The sequence below is a fragment of the Symphalangus syndactylus genome, chromosome 12 (genome assembly GCF_028878055.3).
Source record: "Symphalangus syndactylus isolate Jambi chromosome 12, NHGRI_mSymSyn1-v2.1_pri, whole genome shotgun sequence".
In the NCBI taxonomy this organism is placed as follows: domain Eukaryota; kingdom Metazoa; phylum Chordata; class Mammalia; order Primates; family Hylobatidae; genus Symphalangus; species Symphalangus syndactylus.
In genome coordinates, this window is record NC_072441.2 from 48760526 (window position 1) to 48783590 (window position 23065).

At 40.8% G+C, this 23065-nt stretch overlaps 1 protein-coding gene across 7 annotated transcripts in view; it reads left to right on the forward strand.

Annotated features, from left to right (window-relative positions):
- Positions 1-23065, forward strand: part of TLCD4 (TLC domain containing 4) — a 126240-nt gene that overhangs the window by 86234 nt on the left and 16941 nt on the right. For all 7 annotated transcript variants that reach the window (XM_063625573.1, XM_063625575.1, XM_063625571.1 and 4 more), the window contains one exon: positions 16276-16349. In XM_063625573.1, the coding sequence (XP_063481643.1) occupies positions 16276-16349 (74 nt within the window). The remainder of the gene's footprint in view (positions 1-16275; positions 16350-23065) is intronic.

Consider the following 23065-nt stretch of genomic DNA (forward strand, 5'->3'; position numbering starts at 1 on the left):
CCCCCTCCCCCCACCCCACAACAGTCCCCGGAGTGTGATGTTCCCCTTCCTGTGTCCGTGAGTTCTCATTGTTCAATTCCCACCTATGAGTGAGAACATGCGGTGTTTGGTTTTTTGTCCTTGCGATAGTTTACTGAGAATGATGTTTTCCAGTTTCATCCATGTCCCTACAAAGGACACGAACTCATCATTTTTTATGGCTGCATAGTATTCCATGGTGTATATGTGCCACATTTTCTTAATCCAGTCTATCGTTGTTGGACATTTGGGTTGGTTCCAACTCTTTGCTATTGTGAATAGTGCCGCAGTAAACATACGTGTGCATGTGTCTTTATAGCAGCATGATTTATAGTCCTTTGGGTATATACCCAGTAATGGGATGGCTGGGTCAAATGGTATTTCTAGTTCGAGATCCCTGAGGAATCGCCACACTGACTTCCACAATGGTTGAACTAGTTTACAGTCCCACCAACAGTGTAAAAGTGTTCCTATTTCTCCACATCCTCTCCAGCACCTGTTGTTTCCTGATTTTTTAATGATGGCCATTCTAACTGGTGTGAGATGGTATCTCACTGTGGTTTTGATTTGCATTTCTCTGATGGCCAGTGATGAGGAGCATTTCTTCATGTGTTTTTTGGCTGCATAAATGTCTTCTTTTGAGAAGTGTCTGTTCATGTCCTTTGCCCACTTTTTGATGGGGTTGTTTGTTTTTTTCTTGTAAATTTGTTTGAGTTCATTGTAGATTCTGGATATTAGCCCTTTGTCAGATGAGTAGGTTGCAAAAATTTTCTCCCATTGTGTAGGTTGCCTGTTCACTCTGATGATAGTTTCTTTTGCTGTGCAGAAGCTCTTTAGTTTAATGAGATCCCATTTGTCAATTTTGGCTTTTGTTGCCATTGCTTTTGGTGTTTTAGACATGAAGTCCTTGCCCACGCCTATGTCCTGAATGGTATTGCCTAGGTTTTCTTGTAGGATTTTAATGGTTTTAGGTCTAACATATAAGGCTTTAATCCATCTTGAATTAATTTTTGTATAAGGTGTAAGGAAGGGATCCAGTTGCAGCTTTCTACATATGGCTAGCCAGTTTTCCCAGCACCATTTATTAAATAGGGAATCCTTTCCCCATTTCTTGTTTTTGTCAGGTTTGTCAAAGATCAGATAGTTGTAGCTATGTGGCATCATTTCTGAGGGCTCTGTTCTGTTCCATTGATCTATGTCTCTGTTGTGGTACCAGTACCATGCTGTTTTGGTTACTGTAGCCTTGTAGTATAGTTTAAAGTCAGGTAGCGTGATGCCTCCAGCTTTGTTCTTTTGGCTTAGGATTGACTTGGCGATGCGGGCTCTTTTTTGGTTCCATATGAACTTGAAAGTAGTTTTTTCCAATTCTGTGAAGAAAGTCATTGGTAGCTTGATGGGGATGGCATTGAATCTATAAATTACCTTGGGCAGTATGGCCATTTTCACGATATTGATTCTTCCAACCCATGAGCATGGAATGTTCTTCCATTTGTTTGTATCCTCTTTTATTTCATTGAGCAGTGGTTTGTAGTTCTCCTTGAAGAGGTCCTTCACATCCCTGGTAAGTTGGATTCCTAGGTATTTTATTCTCTTTGAAGCAATTGTGAATGGGAGTTCACTCATGATTTGGCTCTCTGTTTGTCTGTTATTGGTGTACAAGAATGCTTGTGATTTTTGTACATTAATTTTGTATCCTGAGACTTTGCTGAAGTTGCTAATCAGCTTAAGGAGATTTTGGGCTGAGACAGTGGGGTTTTCTAGATATACAATCATGTCATCTGCAAACAGGGACAATTTGACTTCCTCTTTTCCTAATTGAATACCCTTTATTTCCTTCTCCTGCCTGATTGCTCTGGCCAGAACTTCCAGCACTATGTTGAATAGGAGTGGTGAGAGAGGGCATCCCTGTCTTGTGCCAGTTTTCAGAGGGAATGCTTCCAGTTTTTGCCCATTCAGTATGATATTGGCTGTGGGTTTGTTGTAGATAGCTCTTATTATTTTGAGATACGTCCCATCAATACCTAATTTATTGAGAGTTTTTAGCATGAAGGGTTGTTGAATTTTATCAAAGGCCTTTTCTGCATCTATTGAGATAATCATGTGGTTTTTGTCTTTGGTTCTGTTTATATGCTGGATTACATTTATTGATTTGCGTATGTTGAACCAGCCTTGCATCCCAGGGATGAAGCCCACTTGATCATGGTGGATAAGCTTTTTGATGTGCTGCTGGATTCGGTTTGCCAGTATTTTATTGAGGATTTTTGCATCAATGTTCATCAAGGATATTGGTCTGAAATTCTCTTTTTTGGTTATGTCTCTGCCAGGTTTTGGTATCAGGACGATGCTGGCTTCGTAAAATGTGTTAGGGAGGATTCCCTCTTTTTCTATCGATTGGAATAGTTTCAGAAGGAATGGTACCAGTTCCTCCTTGTACCTCTGGTAGAATTCAGCTGTGAATCCATCAGGTCCTGGACTCTTTTTGGTTGGTAAGCTATTGATTATTGCCACAATTTCAGAACCTGTTATTGGTCTATTCAGAGATTCAACTTCTTCCTGGTTTAGTCTTGGGAGGGTGTATTTGTCGAGGAATTTATCCATTTCTTCCAGATTTTCTAGTTTATTTGCATAGAGGTGTTTGTAGTATTCTCTGATGGTAGATTGTATTTCTGTGGGATCGGTGGTGATATCCCCTTTTTCGTTTTTTATTGCATCTATTTGATTCTTCTGTCTTTTCTTCTTTATTAGTCTTGCTAGCGGTCCATCAATTTTGTTGATCTTTTCAAAAAACCAGCTCCTAGATTCATTAATTTTTTGAAGGGTTTTTTGTGTCTCTATTTCCTTCAGTTCTTCTCTGATTTTAGTTATTTCTAGCCTTCTGCTAGCTTTTGAATGTGTTTGCTCTTGCTTTTCTAGTTCTTTTAATTGTGATGTTAGGGTGTCAATTTTGGATCTTTCCTGCTTTCTCTTGTGGGCATTTAGTGCTATAAATTTCCCTCTACACACTGCTTTGAACGTGTCCCAGAGATTCTGGTATGTTGTGTCTTTGTTCTCGTTGGTTTCAAAGAACATCTTTATTTCTGCCTTCATTTCATTATGTACCCAATAGTCATTCAGGAGCAGGTTGTTCAGTTTCCATGTAGTTGAGCGGTTTTGACTGAGTTTCTTAATCCTGAGTTCTAGTTTGATTGCACTGTGGTCTGAGAGACAGTTTGTTATAATCTCTGTTCTTTTACATTTGCTGAGAAGAGCTTTACTTCCAACTATGTGGTCAATTTTGGAATAGGTGTGGTGTGGTGCTGAAAAAAATGTATATTCTGTTGATTTGGGGTGGAGAGTTCTGTAGATGTCTATTAGGTCCACTTTATGTAGAGCTGAGTTCAATTCCTGGATATCCTTGTTAACTTTCTGTCTCGTTGATCTGTCTAATGCTGACAGTGGGGTGTTAAAATCTCCCATTATTATTGTGTGGGAGTTTAAGTCCCTTTGTAGGTCACTGAGGACTTGCTTTATGAATCTGGGTGCTCCTGTGTTGGGTGCATATATATTTAGGATAGTTAGCTCTTCTTGTTGAATTGATCCCTTTACCATTATGTAATGGCCTTCTTTGTCTCTTTTGATCTTTGTTGGTTTAAAGTCTATTTTATCAGAGACTAGGATTGCAACCCCTGCCTTTTTTTGTTTTCCAGTTGCTTGATAGATCTTCCTCCATCCCTTTATTTTGAGTCTATGTGTGTCTCTGCACGTGAGATGGGTTTCCTGAATACAGCACACTGATGGGTCCTGACTCCTTATCCAGTTTGCCAGTCTGTGTCTTTTGATTGGAGCATTTAGCCCATTTACATTTAACGTGAATATTGTTATGTGTGAATCTGATCCTGTCATTATGATGTTAGTTGGTTATTTTGCTCGTTAGTTGCTATAGTTTCTTCCTAGCCTCGATGGTCTTTACAATTTGGCATGTTTTTGCAGGGGCTGGTACCGGTTGTTCCTTTCCATGTTTAGTGCTTCCTTCAGGAGCTCTTTTAGGGCAGGCCTGGTGGTGACAAAATCACTCAGCGTTTGCTTGTCTGTAAAGTATTTTATTTCTCCTTCACTTATGAAGCTTAGTTTGGCGGGATAGGAAATTCTGGGTTGAAAATTGTTTTCTTTAAGAATGTTGAATATCGGCCCCCACTCTCTTCTGGCTTGTAGAGTTTCTGCTGACAGATCAGCTGTTAGTCTGATGGGCTTCCCTTTGTGGGTAACCCGACCTTTCTCTCTGGCTGCCCTTAACATTTTTTCCTTCATTTCAACTTTGGTGAATCTGACAATTATGTGTCTTGGAGTTGCCCTTCTCGAGGAGTATCTTTGTGGCGTTCTCTGTATTTCCTGAATCTGAATGCTGGCCTGCCTTGCTAGATTGGGGAAGTTCTCCTGGATAATATCTTGCAGAGTGTTTTCCAACTTGGTTCCATTCTCCCCATCATTTTCAGGTACACCAATCAGACGTAGGTTTGGTCTTTTCACATAGTCCCAAATTTCTTGGAGGCTTTGTTCATTTCTTTTTATTCTTTTTTCTCTAAACTTCCCTTCTCTCTTCATTTCATTCATTTCATCTTCTATCAGCGATACCCTTTCTTCCAGTTGATCGCATCTGCTACTGAGGCTTCTGCATTCTTCGCGTAGTTCTCGAAACTTGGCTTTCAGCTCCATCATCTCCTTTAAGCCCTTCTCTCCATTGGTTATTCTAGTTATCCATTCTTCTAATTTTTTTTCAAAGTTTTTAACTTCTTTGCTATTGTTTTGAATTTCCTCTCGTAGCTCAGAGTAGTTTGATCGTCTGAAGCCTTCTTCTCTCAACTCATCAAAGTCATCCTCCATCCAGCTTTGTTCCGTTGCTGGTGAGGAACTGCGTTCCTTTGGAGGAGGAGAGGTGCTCTGTTTTTTAGAGTTTCCAGTTTTTTTGGTCTGTTTTTTCCCCATCTTTGTGGTTTTGTCTACTTTTTGTCTTCGATGATGGTGATGTACAGATGGGTTTTTGGTGTGGATGTCCTTTCTGTTTGTTAATTTTCCTTCTACCAGACAAGACCCTCAGCTGCAGGTCTGTTGGAGTTTACTAGAGGTCCACTCCAGACCCTGTTTGGCTGGGTGTCAGCACCGGTGGCTGCAGAACAGCGGATTTTCGTGAGACCACAAATTCAGCTGTCTGATAGTTCCTCTGAAAGTTTTGTCTCAGAGGAGTACCCGGTTGAATGAGGTGTCAGTCTGTCCCACTGGGGGGGTGCCTCCCAGTTAGGCTGCTCAGGGGTGAGGGACCCACTTTAGGAGGCAGTCTGTCTGTTCTCAGATCTCCAGCTGTGTGCTGGGAGAACCACTACTCTCTTCAAAGCTGTCAGTCAGACAGGGACATTTAAGGCTGTGGAGGTTCTCGCTGAGTTTTTGGTTGTCTGTGCCCTGCCCCCAGAGGTGGAGCCTACAGAGGCAGGCAGGCCTCCTTGAGCTGTGGTGGGCTCCACCCAGTTCGAGCTTCCTGGCTGCTTTGTTTACCTAAGCAAGCCTGGGCAATGGCGGGCGCCCCTCCCCCAGCCTCGTTGCCGCCTTGCAGCGTGATCTCAGACTGCTGTGCTAGCAATCAGCAAGACTCTGTGGGCATAGGACCCTCCGAGCCAGGTGCAGGACACAATCTCCTAGTGTGCCGTTTTCCAGGCCTGTTGGAAAAGCGCAGTATTAGGACGGGACTGACCCGATATTCCAGGTGCCGTCTGTTTTCCCTTTCTTTGACTAGGAAAGGGAACTCCCTGACCCCTTGCGCTTCCCGAGTGAGGCAATGCCTCGCCCTGCTTCGGCTCGCGCACAGTGCGCTTCACCGACTGTCCTGAACCCACTGTTAGGCACTCCCTAGTGAGATGAAACCGGTACCTCAAGCCGAAATGCAGAAATCACCCGTCTTCTGTGTCGCTGGGGCTGGGAGCTGGAGACCGGAGCTGTTCCTATTCGGCCATCTTGGCTCCACCCTCCTGAACTCATTTTTTTTTATGGCTGCATAGTATTCCATGGTGTATATGTGCCACATTTTCTTAATCCAGTCTATCATTGATGGACATTTGAGTTGGTTCCAAGTCTTTGCTATTGTGAATAGTGCCGCAACAAACATACGTGTGCATGTGTCTTTACAGCAGCATGAATTATAATCCTTTGGGTTTTTACCCAGTAATGGGATGGCTGGGTCAAATGGTATTTCTACCTCTAGATCCAGCAAATATTTCTAGAACAGCAAATATTGCAGAATGGCAAGTGTTGCTGCCTGATCCTTTCTCTGGAAGCTTTGTCTCAGAGGGGCACCCAGCCATATAAGGTGTCGGTCGGCCCCTACTGGGAGGTGCCTCCCAGTTAGGCTACTCAGGGGTCAGAGGTCCACTTGAGGAGGTTGTCTGTTCTCAGATCTCAAACTCTGTGCTGGGAGAACCACTGCTGTCTTCAAAGCTGTCAGACAGGGATGTTTAATTCTGCAGAAGTTTCTGCTGCCTTTCGTTCAGCTATGCCCTGCCCCCAGAGGTGGAGTCTACAGAGGCAGGCAGGCCTCCTTGAGCTTGATGGGCTCCACCCAGTTCGAGCTTCCAGGCCGCTTTGTTTACCTACTCAAGCCTCAGCAATGGTGGATGCACCTCCCCCAGCCTCACTGGTGCGTTGCAGTTTGATCTCAGACTGCTGTGCTGGCAGTGAGTGAGGCTCTGTGGGCATGGGACCCTCCAAGCCAGGCATGGGATATAATCTCCTGGTGTGCTGTTTGTTAAGGCTGTTGGAAAAGCTCAATATTAGGGTGGGAGTGTCCCAATTTTCAGATACCATCTGCCACAGCTTTCCTTGGCTAGGAAAGGGAATTCCTGACCCCTTGTGCTTCCCGCGTGAGGCGATGCCTCGCCCTGCTTCAGCTCACGCTCTGTGGGCTGCACCCAGTGTCTGACAAGTCCCAGTGAGATGAACACGGTACCTCAGTTGGAAATGCAGAAGTCACCCATCTTCTGGGTCGCTCACGCTGGGAGCTGTAGACTGGAGCTGTTCCTATTTGGCCATCTTGGAACCCCCCCGCCCCCCGCCACCTCTTGATACTTTTAAAAATGAAGGTATTAGTGCCCCAATTTTTTCTTCTATTTCTCTAACTCCTACTTTGTTTCTTAGTTTTTATCACTTGTACTTTTGTATTGCTGAGAATTAAAAATATCTACTTTGTATTCTGTAATCATAGTAAGTTTTTCTTTGTAGCCAGTTGATCTACACACAGAAAATCAGTAAAGTATTTATTATGATTGTATTAAAATAGTTGATTGCAGGACCCAGACTACATTTCCTGTGTAATTTTTTTGGAGTTTCTAATTGCCTTCCTTTTTTTCCCCCCATCATTTGCCTTTAGTACATATTTGAGTAGTTTCATATTCTCAAGGTTACTACTCCATCTCTGCAACCGCCTTTTCCCAGCTCCCACATACCTGCTCCAGGAGTTCACTGTTCTGCTGCAGTCTGAACAGATTGCTGTCTGGGCTGCTGCCCAGTGGCCTGGGGCTCCCTGTCATTCCAGTCTTGGGCTGAAGTCACTGTTTCCTCAATCCCATGTCTTTGACTTTCTTGTTTATTCACTCATTTTGCTGCAGCATATCCTCAAATGATATCTAAGAAAGCGAAGGAGGTAAACTCTGAGTCTGTTGCAAGTTCTGAAGATGTTTTTATTCTCAGACTATCTGGTGGTATCATTATCTCTATTGGTGGCATATGGATATGTAATAATATTTAACCAATGACGTATTGTTATGTGTTTCAGTGTCATAGGTAACTTTGAGTGAATATCCATATATCTTCCCATTTGTGCACATGAATAATTATTTTCAAAGAATAATTTTGTTGAGTGGAATTCTTGGGCAAATAGTGTGTGTGTGTGTTTTTTGGTTTTTTTTTTTCCTCAGACAAAGTCTTGCTGTTGTCCCCCAGGGTGGAGTGCAATGGCATGATCTTGGCTCACTGCAACCTCCGCTTCCCAGGTTCAAGCGATTCTCCTGCCTCAGCCTCCCAAGTAGCTGGGATTACAGGCACCTGCCACCACGCCTGGCTAATTTTTGTTTTTTTTAGTAGAGACAGAGTTTCACCATGTTGGCAGGCTGGTCTTGAACTGCTGACCTCAGGTGATCCGCCTTGGCCTCCCAGAGTGCTGGGATTACAGACATGAGCCACTGCGCCTGGCCTAATATATGTATGTTTTAAGGATATTGATTCATTCTGCCAAAATTTTCTTCAGAGAACCGTTGTGTAATTGGTTCTTTTCATCAAGAGGCTGCTTGGTTTCTGTTGTTTGTTTTATTTTTGTTTTGTGAAGACTGCAGTTAATAGGGATCAGGAACTCTGAAAAGGGTTGACTAGGAGAGTCTTTACCTGAGCAATGTGGAAATGATACTGGGAAAGAAAATAAACATATACTGTCTGTAAATATCAGAAGGTTTATATGAAAAACAGATTGGATGCAATTAAGTTTTTTGGGTTGTGAGGATCATAAGTAGGACAGGCAGGTGTAAATCTGAGAAAGCAGTATAGTTTTGGGACTTTTGAATAGCAGTCCCAAGTTGCAGTGAGCTGCTTACAACTCCTCACCATGGGGTAGTCCACTCTAAGCTGAGGGCAAACTGGAAGAACTTTCGTGGGTGGGCTTTAAAAATCTATGGGTAATAGAAAGTAGGTAATTTTCAGAGGCCGTTTCAACCATGCCACACTGTGGTATGATGAACATAAAGTCATCATGAACACAGTTAAGTTTGGGTTGGATGAAATATATTATAGTTGTGCAAAGGGAGATGAAAAGCTGACAAAAACCATAGGATCAATAAAACAGTTTAGTTTACCCTTAGAAGTATTAATTTTCCTTTTCATCCTGGATGCTTTTCTGCAACAAGTAGAAAGTAACAACTACTTTTGGAGGGTGATTTGTTCACGTAAGGTTATCTTTTATAGTAAAATAGCAGTGTTCATTAGTAGTGCATCCAGTCCTTCCTCACTGTAATGATCTGTCTAATCATCCATTCCTCCCCATCATCCAGGCCTGAACCTTAGACCTGTGTGGTCACCCTTGCATCAGTAACTAGGTGTGAATGATTGCACCTAGGCAGGAAGGAATAGGCCCTTTTAGGCCTTGTCTTTATAATAAGAAAATTTACGTTGTTCAGTTGTTTTTTTAGAGACAAAGTCTCACTCTGTCACTCACGCTGGAGTACAGTGGTGCAGTCATAGCTTGCTACGGCCTTAACTTCTGAGCTCAAGTGATCCTCCTGCCTCAGCCTCCTGAGTAGCTGGGACTATAGGCACACGCCACCATGCCTGGCTAATTAAAAAATTTTTTTTTTTTGTAGACGTGGGGTCTCACTATGTTGACCAGGCTGGCCGGGAACTCCTGATCTCAAGTGATCCTCCTGCCTCAACCTCCTAAAGTGTTGGGATTATATACGTGAGCCACTGTACCTAGTCCTTTTTCCTCTTTTGAGTGCCGCATACTGATGGCCATCAGTATTTTTCCTGATGGCCATCAGTACGCGTCTCATTTTATTCTCATGTCAGTCTTGCTATAAAGATGGCATTGTGCCCATTTTAAAATGGAGAAACCGAAATTTAGATTAGCTTTGCCCAAAGTTGCCACCAGAACTAGGATTCAAATCCTGCCCTCCATACCACAGGCCTATTGTCATTAACTATCTCCGCCTCCCAAAACTTAATTGTTTTTAACTATTCGTGCCTCCCAAAATGTAATTGCTTAATTATAATAATGAATTGCTCAAATAGAGTAAGTTTTAAAAAGTTTGCCAATAAATATTTCTGGAAATTCTGTCAGCATTGGGATATAGTGGTGGTATCTGTTGGGAAAAGCTGAGTGTTGGGAGAGAAGCTGAGGCAGGGCTTGCATGTCTGACATAATGTAAGAGAGTCTTGGAACATGTCCGGGGTCCAGGGTCTAAAACCCCTTGTGGCCTTTGGAACACCAAGCTCTGTGCCAAAAGGCGGAAGGCTACCCTGACGCACCGTAATCTAAGCCCACGACATAAAACTGCTCGTGGCTTGGATAGAATCCAGGGCTCATGGCTCTGGAATGTGTCTAGACTTGCTGGCTCCTTGCTCCTTGCTCTCCCAGGATCGATTGTATCTTGAGTTAAAAGAACCTGCTCTCCGTTATCTCAAGTAGCAGAGGAGATGCTAAACCATCACAGCTGTAAATCATATGCTTAATGCAATGCTCCCTTTCGACCCCCACATTTTCACCACCTGTTTCTTTGATCACCAATAAATAGTCTGGGCTTCCAGAGCTCGCGGCCTTCGCAGCCTCCATACTTAGTGTTGGCCCTCTGGACCTACTTTCTCTCGTAAGCTGTCTTTTTTCATTCCTTTGACTCCGCCAGACTTCATCACCCCACGACCTGTTGTTGGGTCCATCACCCTAACAGTACCAAATGGCATTCTTAGACACTTCCATCTATCTGTGAGAGTACTTAGCTCCTTGCAAATATCTACATTTCCTGTTTCTAACTCACAGAGAGTTAATTTTAACTCTCTCGTTTTATGTTTTATAAAGTGATGAGGACGATGATGGTAGTAATGTCAGCCATATAGTCCTAACAACAGCCCTGTTTAAAAGTATTAACCTTTGTTATAGATTTCTTGGAATAGGATCAGAGGAGTTCAGTAATAGGCACAAGGTCACACGGCTAGTAAGGTCAGAGCTATAACCCTGGTTTGTCTTTCTTTTAGACTACATCCTATTGCTCTTAGTTTGCTAGTGTGCTCACTAACTGTCTGCTTCTAGATGTTTTACTTCTGTTACAATGGCCCCACATTCCCCTACCTCTTCTACTTGCTTACCCACTTTTACCAGCCTTGCTTCACTAACTCTAAATCTATCAGTGTTTGGAGATTCAGACATTTTTATTTTCTCATAACAAATTTGATAACTTCTAATTCCGTTCCGTGATATCTTTATGAGATTAAAATCTGGATGGTTTTCTCCTTTTCTTTTGGAATGAAATGTGAGTGTTTTTTTTTTTTTTTTAAGAGGCAGGGTCTCACTAATGTTGCCCTGGCTGGGCTCAAATGATCCTCCTGCCTCTGCTGGCATTATAGGCATGAGCCACCACGTCCAGCCAAAGGCTAATATTCTGATAATCCTCTCTCCCACTCAGAAATAGGCTTGAAGGACTCTTGGGATTTTGACTTTAGAGGTCATGTGCTTGTTTAACAGCACTGAGAAGGCAAGGTTCAACTCAGGAAACATGGGCCAGGCACTGTGTGAGGCTTTATGGATATAATAGTGAATAAGGAACAGGAAATGTAGATAATTGCAAGGAGCTAAGTACTCTCATAGATAAGCAGAGAGATCTGCGGAGGCAATTGACTGGGGGTTCTCCCAGCTAAGAGTTAAAGGGTCAGGAAAAACTTTTCTAGAGGAATGTAGCAGGTCCACCTTAAGAGCTGTGCAGTCTGGGGTGGGTGTTTGTAAACCTTTGCTCAGCATGGTTTCTGAGAAGTAGGGAGCTAGCTCCTTGGGGCTTATAGATCGCTGGCTATTTCTAGACTAGGAAAGCACTTCTCTCACTTTAATGTACCTTGGACTCACCTGGAGGGCCTGCAAAACATAGCTGCTGGTCCTACCCCTCATGGTTTCCCATTCAGTATGTCCTGGACGGGGCCCTGGAGTATGCATATCTAGCAAGTTCTCAGGTCATGCTGATGCTGCTTATCTGGGAACTACACGAGAACCATTGGGCTAGAAATACTAGAACTAACTATTCTCTTTGGGAAGAGGAGAGAGGAATGAGAAGAGCCAAGATGTTATGCCCAACTTTTTTCAAATTCAAGTGACAGTTTCCTCAAAGCGTGGAAAATTTGTACTTTGGCCAAAGTTTAGATGAACATAACATCAAATTTACCATTTTTACACTGACTCTTTTAATACTTAATGAAATTCATGAAGTCAGGTTTTATCTGATATTAATTTGGTACTTTGGTTAATACTTTTAATTCTTTACCAGTATGAAAGGAGTCAGAAAAAGTAATCTTTTAAACTCTCAAAAAAGGTCTTAAATATAGTATATTTCATGATTTTTTTTTATTTTTAAAGTTAATATTAACTAGAGAGAAATTTTTAGAATTTTTTTAAATTTTAAGAAATGGTCTCTCTGTGTCACCTAGGCTGGTATGCAGTAGTGTGATCACAGCTCACAGCCACAACCTCAAACTTCTGGGTTCAGGTGATCTTCCTGCCTTAGCCTTCTGAGTAGCTGAGTCAGACTACAGGTGTGCACCATTGCACCCAGGCTAAAATGGTTCTTAAAGTTTAATTAAGGCTCAGGCTGTTGCTGCTATAGTATTTTGATATTTTACATGACTTTGGGGAGTCTGCTTTAAAATACTTTATAAGTTGTATAAAAATAAATTTTGGTATTTGATCTTCTCTTTGGAAAAACTATTTATTTGAAGGATAAGTAAGAAATTTAGCAAGAATTTTGGCTGACCTTAGGAGCACATTAACTCATAACATTTTGCAGCAGTCTGGTCTGTCATGTTCTCTAAACATTGAACGTAGTTATGTAGAATGCCATAGACTTAGAACAACTAAAGAGAATTGTTAGGAAAAATAGATCAGAAGAAAAATCACCTTTGATGGGAGAAAGTCAGTGTTATGAATGAGAGAAATTATCCTTAAGGAATAAAAAGTTCACCTATAATTTTTTTAATGCTTCGTGTTTATTACATACATGAATCTTCTTAGTGCGGGGTTATAATAATACAAATCATTCTTTTTTTTTTTTTGAGACAGAGTCTCGCTCTGTCCCCCAGGCTGGAGTGCAGTGGTGTGATTTTGACTCACTGCAAGCTCCGCTTCCCAGGTTCACGCCATTCTCCTGCCTCAGCCTCCCAAGTAGCTGGGACTATAGGCGCCCGCCACCACGCCTGGCTAATTTTTTGTATTTTTAGTAGAGACAGGGTTTCACTGTATTAGCCAGGATGGTCTCGATCTCCTGACCTCGTGATCTGTCCGCTTTGGCCTCCCAAAGTACTGGGATTACAGGCGTGAGCCACCACGCCCAGCCATAATACAAATCTTTCTAAGATGTTTATGTCTGGCTCAAGTAAGAATCTCATTAAAATAACTTTTTCCTTTCATTTTTTTGTCCCCTCAAGAGTCATATTTTAGTTGTGTACTATTTTCAAAGTTGTTCTTTGCCCTAATTTGCTACAGAATTTAACTATAGAGGTAGCAAAAAAACAGAACATTTAATTTCTCTTATTTTACTTTACTTGTTATTTTAACTTCTTCTTAAATATTCCAAGCAATTCTTTTGAGAAAAGTCACCTAAACTTTAAACAAGCCACCAAATTTTTTCATTAAAAAAGCGCACAAAATACCTAAGGAGTTTGAAATGCAAATGGCAATTTGTTCCTTATTATCTTTAAAGTGGTTCTTTATGCTGAATAAATTAGAGGGCTCAGACATTTGTGCTTTTCTCATCCCTTTTTTTTAGCCGCAAATGTGATTTCGAATATGTATTAAAATGAATTATTTATTTGTTATTTTAGATTTTTATATAGAGATGGGGTTTTGCTATGTTTGCCCAAGCTGGTCTTGAACCTCTAGGCTCAAGTGGTCCTCTTGCCTCGGCCTCCCAATGTGCTGGGATTACTTTTGTGAGCCACTATGCCCAGCCTAAATGCATTTATAATAAAACAAAGATAAGAGTGGCCTGTTCAGAGCTATCCTAGTCGTACCATTTTACCACTGAAAATCCTGCAGCCTGGGAAACCCCTTCCTGTGATACAAAAAAAAAATCACGGCAGCTATGATTTGCAGTTCACAATAATGGATCATCCACTGATGCAACTTAAGTGTGTTGTAATTGTGAGCAGTAACAGTCTATCATTGACATTGCCCATTGGATTAACTGTTTTGATTTGTATTGATATAGTGTTAGTTTAACCTACCACTCTGAATTTTGTGACTGTATTTTCTGAGAGTTCAGATAATGAAAATGAGAACAGTTATGATATCAACACCAGAGTGTCCCAGACATCACTGAGAAGGAAAGTTATTATTGTATATGGAAATCTATGTTATTTTATATATATTAGTATATAATGATATGTTATAGACAGAGGGAAAGACACATAAAATTTAATTAGGGAGATAGAACATATTGCACAATAGGCTGGAAAGAATTTGGGATTGGGCGTTGTTATGGTTTGAATTGTGTCCCCTCCAAAATTCGTAGGTTGAAGTCATAACTCCCAGTACCTTAGAATGTAACCTCAGTTGGAAATAGGGTCATTGTAGATGTAGTTAGTTAAGATGAGTTTGTATTAAAATATGGTGGGCCCCTAATCCACTATGACTGGTCTCCTTGTGAAAAGGGGAAATTTGGACAGACATGCACACAGGGATAATGTCACGTGGAGACTGGAGTTAGGCTGCCACAAGCCAAGGAACTGCAGGAAGCTGGCAGAGAGTCCTAGAACAGATTCTTCCCTAGTGCCTGCAGAGAGCACATGACCCTGTTAACCCCTTGATCTTGGACTTCCAGCCTCTGTAACTGTGAGACAATACATTTCTGTTGCTTAAACCACCCAGTTTTTGGTACTTTGTTATGACAGTGCTAACAAACTAATACAGGCTTGGTGAAGGAGATGTGCAAGCACCTAAGGAGACTGTGTCTCTCAACTCTGGGATAAGACAGGCAAGCGCATCTAAATTAATCTGCACTTCTTCCATCTTGTTTAAATAAAAGCATTTAGTATAACAGAAAACTAGAATAATTTCAAATAAATACCTATTCTTCATATTTGTGTGTTAAAGTAATAAAACCTGTGCATAATTCTTTCTCCTACATTGTGATGTCTCTGGACTGGTATGGCTGTGCCCTGGTTGACTCTCTGAAAAGTTGGTCACCCCCTGTGCATTCAGTGCTCCTCTTGCCTGCTGTTTCTGTGTCTTTGGCCATCCCTCTTTCCTTCTTCCTCATCACACATTCCAGTATTGCTAAGGATAATGAATTTGTGATTATAAAAAGTTTTAGATTAACCTTGTTAAAGGTAGTTCTTATAATCTAGCTTAGAATTTTGAATCCCTAAAATAATTTTCATGAATACTAAAAATCATCAAATAAAAAGTCCACCTATTATGTTTTTAATGCTTCATATTGTTCTCATTTGGAAGGCAGCATGGTAGAGCCAGTAGAAAAATAGTTTAAAACTTTTGTTTACATCTAATGTATTGGGGTGGGGAGGACTGTTTTCTTTGGCATGTAATCATAATTCTGATTTAATTGGAAGTGCTGAAGTGACTCCATTTACTTAGTAGCAATTTTTAAAGTATATTAAGTAAAATTTTTAGAATGTATACTTTTGGTTTTCCTTCCAATGTTTACTAACTCCGCTAAACTTTTCATATTATTTAATTGTTAGAATGTACTAGGTATTATGTTTAAATTTAGAAAGGTCTCAAAGATCCTAAATTTAGCTCTAGGATCTTCTGATTCACAAATATATTTTTCAGAACAAACATGGTGGCATATGTTGTCATACTGGGCATATATACCTGAACTCAAAGACTTATTATGTATTGTTATTTAGAAAAAGTGCTTTCTTGAGATTTTTAAGGTGCTTCCACTTAGTAATGGATATAAAGTGAGTTACTATCAGGTGTTGAATTGTTATAAAACTCCTCATCTTCTGAAATTCACAGTACTTTGTGATCATTCTTTTTTTTTTTTGAGACGGAGTCTTGCTCTGTCGCCCAGGCTGGAGTGCAGTGGTGCGATCTCGGCTCACTGCAAGCTCTGCCTCCCACGTTCACACCATTCTCCTGCCTCAGCCTCCCGAGTAGCTGGGACTACAGGCACGTGCCACGTGATCATTCTTTTCTACAGTAATTTGAAAATGCCATTACTAATGGTTATTTACAGAGTTCACTTGTTTGACGTGACACAACTGCTTGAAGCCTATTTTCATTGAGTGGGCACTGTATACATAAGTGAACATAAGTGTATAATTTACTGTTTTTTAAAAATACTGTAGAATTCCAAGGATCTTTCTATGTTCTCACGAAGAAAATCAGTTTAACAGTAAAAGGTAGAAAACTTCTTGATCTGTTTTGGTATTGATTGTTATATTATGCTGAGAAGCTACTGGATATTTCTACGGTATTTGGGAATTTTGTTAAGAATTTTATCCTTGACGTTGTGTTTTATGTTTATCATTCAGAAAAATGGAGTGCTGGCATACATTGGGAATTTTCGCCTACTTGCAGAGCTTTCCAGCCCATTTGTGAATCAGCGGTATGTTACCGATATCATTGATTTTATCATTATTTTTAGTTTGGGCAAATCCTTTTCCCGTGATCCTAAAGTTACTATATAAAAGATATGGATCTGTGATATGAATTGTTATCACCATGATACAAATGAGGAAAGTGAGCCTTGGAAAGGTTAGAGTAACTTACCCAAGTTTCCCTAGCTAGCAAGTGGCGGTGCTAGCTTTTAAACTCTGCTCTTTGCAGTACGATGGTGCTTTATGATGCCTGCTTCCAGCTCATTCTTTCACCCTCCATGTTGTACACTGCAAGATGAATGGTATTCACTGAATCTTAGAATTGAGTGGGACTCTTTATGGAAAAGGACAAATATCACTGTGTCTCATTTTGAGTCTAGCTCATATTTCTGACACTAACTTCCTCCTGTCCCCAAATTCTTATATTGACATTATCTTAGTGCCTCATTGAAATACATAATCTTTTTATTTTTTAAATTTAAAAGGCTACTTTTGGCTGGGCTCAGGGGCTCACGTCTATAAATCTCAGGACTTTGGGAGGTTGAGGCAGGAGGACTGCTTGAGGCCAGGAGTTTGAGACCAGCCTGGGTAACATTGTGAGATCCCATCCCTACAAAAAAAAAAAAAAAAAAGGAAAGAAAAGAAAATTAGCTGGGCACGATGGTGCTTGCCTGTAGTTCTAGCTGTTTGGGAGGCTAAGGCGGAAGGATTGCATGAGTCCAAGAGTTTAAGCAGTGAGTCCAGTGAGCTGAGATCCAGCCTGGGCAAAACAGATAAACCCTGTCTGTAAAAAATTTATTTTTTTTAAAAGACGACTTTTATTTTAAATATATACAATGTAAATAACTAAACTAACAATTTGTGATATCGATAGTCATCACTAGTGAATTATTATTTTTGAGATGGAGTCTCGCTTTGTTGCCCAGGCTAGAGTGCAGTGGCGCCATCTCTGCTCACTGCAACCTCCACCTCCCAGGTTCAGGTGATTCTCCTGCCTCAGCCTCCCAAGTCGCAGGGATTACAGATGCCCACCACCATGCTTGGCTCATTTTTGTATTTTTAGTAGAAACGAGATTTCGCCATGTTGGCCAGGCTGGTCTCAAACTCCTGACCTCAAGTGATCCACCCGCTTGGGCCTCCTGAAGTGCTGGGGTTACAGGCATGAGCCACTGCGCCTGGCCCATCTCAACCATTTTTAAGAATACAGTTCAGTTGTGTTAAGTATATTCACATTATTGTGCAACAGACCTTTAGAACTTTTTCATTTTGCAAAATTGAAACTCTACACCCATTAGACACTAATTCCCTTTCCTGCAAGCCCTAGACAACCACCTACTTTCCGTTTCTATGATTTTGACTAAATAATTCATATGAATGGAATCATACAATGTTTATCCTTTTGTGCCTGGCTTATTTTGCTTACTATAATGTCCTTGAAATGCATCATGTTGTAGCATATGACAGGATTTTCTTCTTTTTAAAGGCTGCATAATATTCCTGTTGTATATGTAACACGTTTTCCTTATGCATTCATCCGTCCATGGACATTGAGATTACTTGCACCCCTAGCTATTGTGAATAATGCTGAAATGGACATGGGCATACAAATATATTTTTGAGACCCTGTTTCAAATTCTTTTGGATATATTTCTAGAAGTGGGATTGCTGGATCATATGATGGTCCTTTTAATTTTTTGATGAACCTTCAGACAGTTTTCCATAATGCATACATCTTTTTACATTCCCACTAACAGTGCACAAGGGTTCTGATTTCTTCACATCCTCATCAACACTTGCTGTTTTCTGTTCTTCTGATAGTAGCCATTCTAATGTGTGGAGATGGTATGTCATGTGTTTTTCTTTTTCTTTTCTTTTCTTTTTTTTTTTTTGATACAGGGTCTCACTCTGGTTCCCAGGCTGGATTGCAGTGGCATGATCTTGGCTCACTGCAGCCTTGACCTCTCAGGCTCAAAGGATCCTCCCACCTCAGCTTTCTAAGTAGCTGGGGCTATAGGCATGTGCCACCACACCTGGCTAATTTTTGTATTTTTTGTAGAGAAGGAACCATGTTGCCCAGGCTGGTCTCCAACTCCTGGGCTCAAGCGATCCTCCCACTTTGGCCTCCCAAAATGCTGGGGATTACAGGTTTGAGCCACCATGCCTGGCTGGTCATGCGGTTTTGATTTACATTTTACTTTGATTCATGGTGTGGAGCATCTTTTCATGCATTTGTTGGCCATTTGTATATCTTTAAAGAATTGCCTGTTCAAGTTCTTTGCCAATTTTTTCCTTTTTTTTTTTTTGATGCAGTTTTGCTCCGTCGCCCAGTCTGGAGTGCAGTGGCATGATCTTGGCTCACTGCAACCTCTACCTCCTGGGTTCCAGTGATTCTTGTGCCTCAGTCTCCCGAGTAGCTAGAATTACAGGCATACACCACCATGCCCAGCTAATTTTGTATTTTTAGTAGAAATCGGGTTTTGCCATGTTGGCCAGGCTGGTCTCGAACTCTTGACCTCAAGTAATCCTCCCACCTCGGCCTCCCAAAGTACTGGGATTACAGGCATGAGCCACTGAGCCCAGCCCTTTGCCCATTTTTAAATTGGGTTATTTATTTTGTTGTAGTTCCTTCTATATTCTGAATATTGATACTTTATCGAATACATGATTTGGAAATATTTTCATCTATTCCATAGGTTGCTTTTTCACTCTGCTGATTGTTTCCTTTGATGTGCAGAAGATTTTAAAGTTGATGAAGTTGCATTTGTCTGTTTTTGTTTTTGTTGCCTGTGCTTTTGGTATCATATCCAAAAAATCATTGCCAAGTCTAATATCCTGAAGCCTTCCCCCTATATTTCTTTCTAGGAGTTTTATAGTTTGGGCTTATGTGTAGGTCTTTAATTCATTTTGAATTAATTTTTATATATGGTATAGGGGTCCAACTTCATTCTTAGAATGTGGATATGTAGTTTTTCCAGGACATTTGTTCAAGAGACTGTCTTTTCCCCATTGTGTAGTCTTGGTACCCTTGTCAAGTCATTTGGCCATACATGCAAGGGTTTAATTTCTACAGTAGCTTCTAACTGACTTCCTAATTCCAGATACACCCTCTCTCAGTCCTTTCCTCACAGTGTTACCAGAATCATCTTTCTTACATTCCACTTTCATTACCTTATTTTTTCACTAAAAGCTGCATCCTGTTTACACATCTCTCTCTGACTTCTGAAGTTCTCTGTGATGTGCTCCATATGCCTTCAGCCTCTTTTTTTAAATTATTCATTAGAATCAGTTTTGTATCCTTACTGTCTTATGTTCCTTTGGGTTTTTCTCCTATTTCTTCCTTTATTCATATCCTCCGTTTTCTCCCCATCTTAGAAAAATTTACTTATCCTTCAAGTCTTAGTCAAAATCTAAAACCCGGGGAAGGCTTCCATGATTATATGTTGACTTTTATTATTTAGTACAGGGATAACACAGAAAGTTGGGAGTATTCCACATCAGAGACACATAAGTTAGAGCACTTACCCTGAATGAAGCCTCATGAATAATTTCGAAGATACTGGCCATCGGAGGCACAAGCAAAGCAGGAAGATGTTCGGGACAATTGACAGGGCTCCCTAGGTCTGTGTGCCTAGGGTATACTCTGGAACAAGATTACTTGTGAGGTCTCTTTTTAAAAATAATTTTATTTTTTATTAAAATTTTTGTTTAACCACCAGACCGCTTGGGAACCTGTGAGGTCTCTAAGTGATGTATGCAGTTCATATCATTTACATAGAAGGAGCTCTCTTGGTGATAAAACACCTCCACTTAATCTTGAGTTACATAGCTTATGTGACATTCTCAAGGGGGTCAGATCTCATAAATCCATTAATTCCTGGGTCACTTACCATAAGCAATCCTAGACTGAGTATGTGCTTCTAAAAGCATCCCATAGATGAAGCCTCTCTTGCTACAAATTTTATTAGTCTGTTTATCAAGAGGTTTGGCATTAGTGTATTTACCAGGTGATTAGCCTGGATCAGCTGTCTTTTTTTCTTTTCTTCTTTTTTTTTTTTTTTTTTGCTTTTTGGAGATAGAGTCTCACTTTGTTGTCCAGGCTAGAGTGCAGTGGCGTGATCTTGGCTCACTGCAACCTACACCTCCTGGGTTCAAGCAATTCTCCTGCCTCAGCTTCCCGAGTAGCTGGGACTTCAGATGCATGCTGCCACACCCGGCTAACTTTTTGTATTTTAGTAGAGATGGAGTTTCACAGTGTTGCCCAGGCTGGTCTCGAACTCCTGAGCTCAGGCAGTCTGCCCACCTCGGCCTCCCAAAGTGCTAGGATTACAGGTGTGAGCCACTGCACCCGGCCTCTTTTTAATTTTTGTTATTTATTTGTTTTTGAGATGGAGTCTCACTCTGTCACCCCAGCTGGAGTACAGTGGTGTGATCTTGGCTCACTGCAACCCCAACCTCCCAGGTTCAAATGGTTCTCCTGCCTCAGCCTCCTGAGTAGCTGGGATTACAGGCATCCGCCACCACCTCACCTGGCTGATTTTTGTATTTTTAGTAGAGACGGGGTTTGGCCATGTTGGCCAGGCTGGTCTTGAACTCCTGACCTCAGGTGATCCACCCACCTCGGCCTCCCAAAATGCTGGGATTACAGGCGTGAGCCACCATGCCCAGCCCTTTCTTTTTTTTTCTTTTCTTTCGAGACAGTCTCACTAATATTCTCCCTGCTTCTCTCTGGGTGAGTTCTTTCCTCCCAAGGTGTCAGCTCTTAACTATTTACTCATCTTGGTGTAAGGGACTATGCCTTAGTTTTGGAATCGGATAAACTCAAGTTGCAATGACCTTGGACAAGTTACTTAATATTCCTGTATTATAGTCATTTTATCTATGAAAAGAACATATTTAATATTATCTACTTCTTTGTATTACAGTCAAGTGTTTTCTGCTCTTAGGTGGCATGTTGAATCAACATGTGTAAAGTAACACAACATATTTCCCTCTATACTCAGTGCATGGCCCAGCTGTCCACTTGGTTACTGCTGCTCAACACGGGTGAAGTGTTTTTGACTATTTCTCCCTCACTATATTTGGTCCAGCATTAGGTTCTACCATATCACCTCCTAATATTTCTCACCTTTACCACCTCTTCTCTGTCTCTACCTTCAGTGCCCTAGTTCACCATCTCTTGCTGGCTAACTTACCAGTTTGTAACTCTGTGCTGTTTGGTAGAGTAACCACAAGCCACGTATGAATATTTGCATTTAAATCATTTAAAGGAAATACAATTAAAAATTCAATTCCTTAGTCTAACTTTTGGCATTTCTAGTGCTTTATGGCTCCATACACGGAACCTACAGGTATGTGTGAGCAACGTAACGTTAGTAGAACATTTTCATTACTGTGGAAAGTTCTTTTGGTCAGTGGGGCTCTAGGCCAGGTTGGCAAACAATGCATGGCTCATGGGCCAGACCTGCTGCCTGTTTTTGTAAACAAAGTTATAGTGGAGCACAGCCATGTTCACTTTTCTGCCATGATTGCTTTAACTCTACCATGGCAGAATTGTGTAGTTCTGACAGAGAACAGATGGCCTCCGACAGCTACTGCTTTAATGTTCACTATCTGGCTCTTTATGGAAATAGTTTTCCAGCCCTTGTCATAGACCATCTCCTGTCTCCTATCCTGTTCCCCTTTCACCTCTCTTCTATATTATTATCTTTCACAATAAGGATAATATATGGCTTTGTAGGAGCCTACAACATAGCTTAAGAAGAAAAAAATATGCAGCTTCCTCGGTTAAAACCTCTCTGGCTCTGGCTGCTTACAGGATAAAATATGAGCTCTTCAGTGTGACACAGAAAGCTCTGCAAGAAGAGCTGTCTTATCTCCTTCTGCCACATGGCCCCTCAAACTCTCATCTCACACCAGCTTGTCCATCTGCTGGCAATGCCTCCTGTCTTCTTACTTGTTACTTAGAACTCAACCCAGGGATAATTTCCATCACTAAAACCCATCTCTTTCCAGGCTGAGTTGGGTGCCTTTTACATATCCTTTCATAATAGCAACATATGTTTATATTACTAAATGTATTTTATTGCAAAGTTCACTCTTTTTTATGTTTCCTATTTATCTTTACATTTCATTAGATCAAGGGCCAAATTTTATTAAACTTTGCATGGTCCAGTGTCCACACATTATCTGGCATGTAGTAGCCATTTGATTGCTTTTTGAATGAATGACTTCCAAGAGGTGATGAGTTAAGCTTTAGCTAATTCTGCCTCTTGAATGTGATTCTGATTATGAGATTTTGAAGCAGCATAAAGCTACCTTTGACACTAATAGGCACCTCCATTTGTTTTTGTTTGAAACTCTTTTAGAGAAATTATAAAATTAGAGATAATTTTATAATTTTATAATAAAAAGTTGTACTGTACCTTTATCTAAAAGCTTTGAATCCTTCCTGTTAAGGAAATGAGAACTGGCGTTAGAATATGAATAAGAAATGGTATCATTGGGCAGTAAGGAGATTGTAACAACATTAAGCACAGCTTCTGTCAGAGTTTCCATAGTTTAGTTGTTTTCTTTTTTAGTTTGAGGTATTTTTATTTTCTTTCCATTTTAGAGCTTTGTATATAAGAAGGCACATGGCATACATGTGCTGGGGTATAGAGTGAAAAAATACTGAAGTAGTTTAGACACCTGGGCTTCAGTGAAATTGCTGCTGCTGAGTTATGCC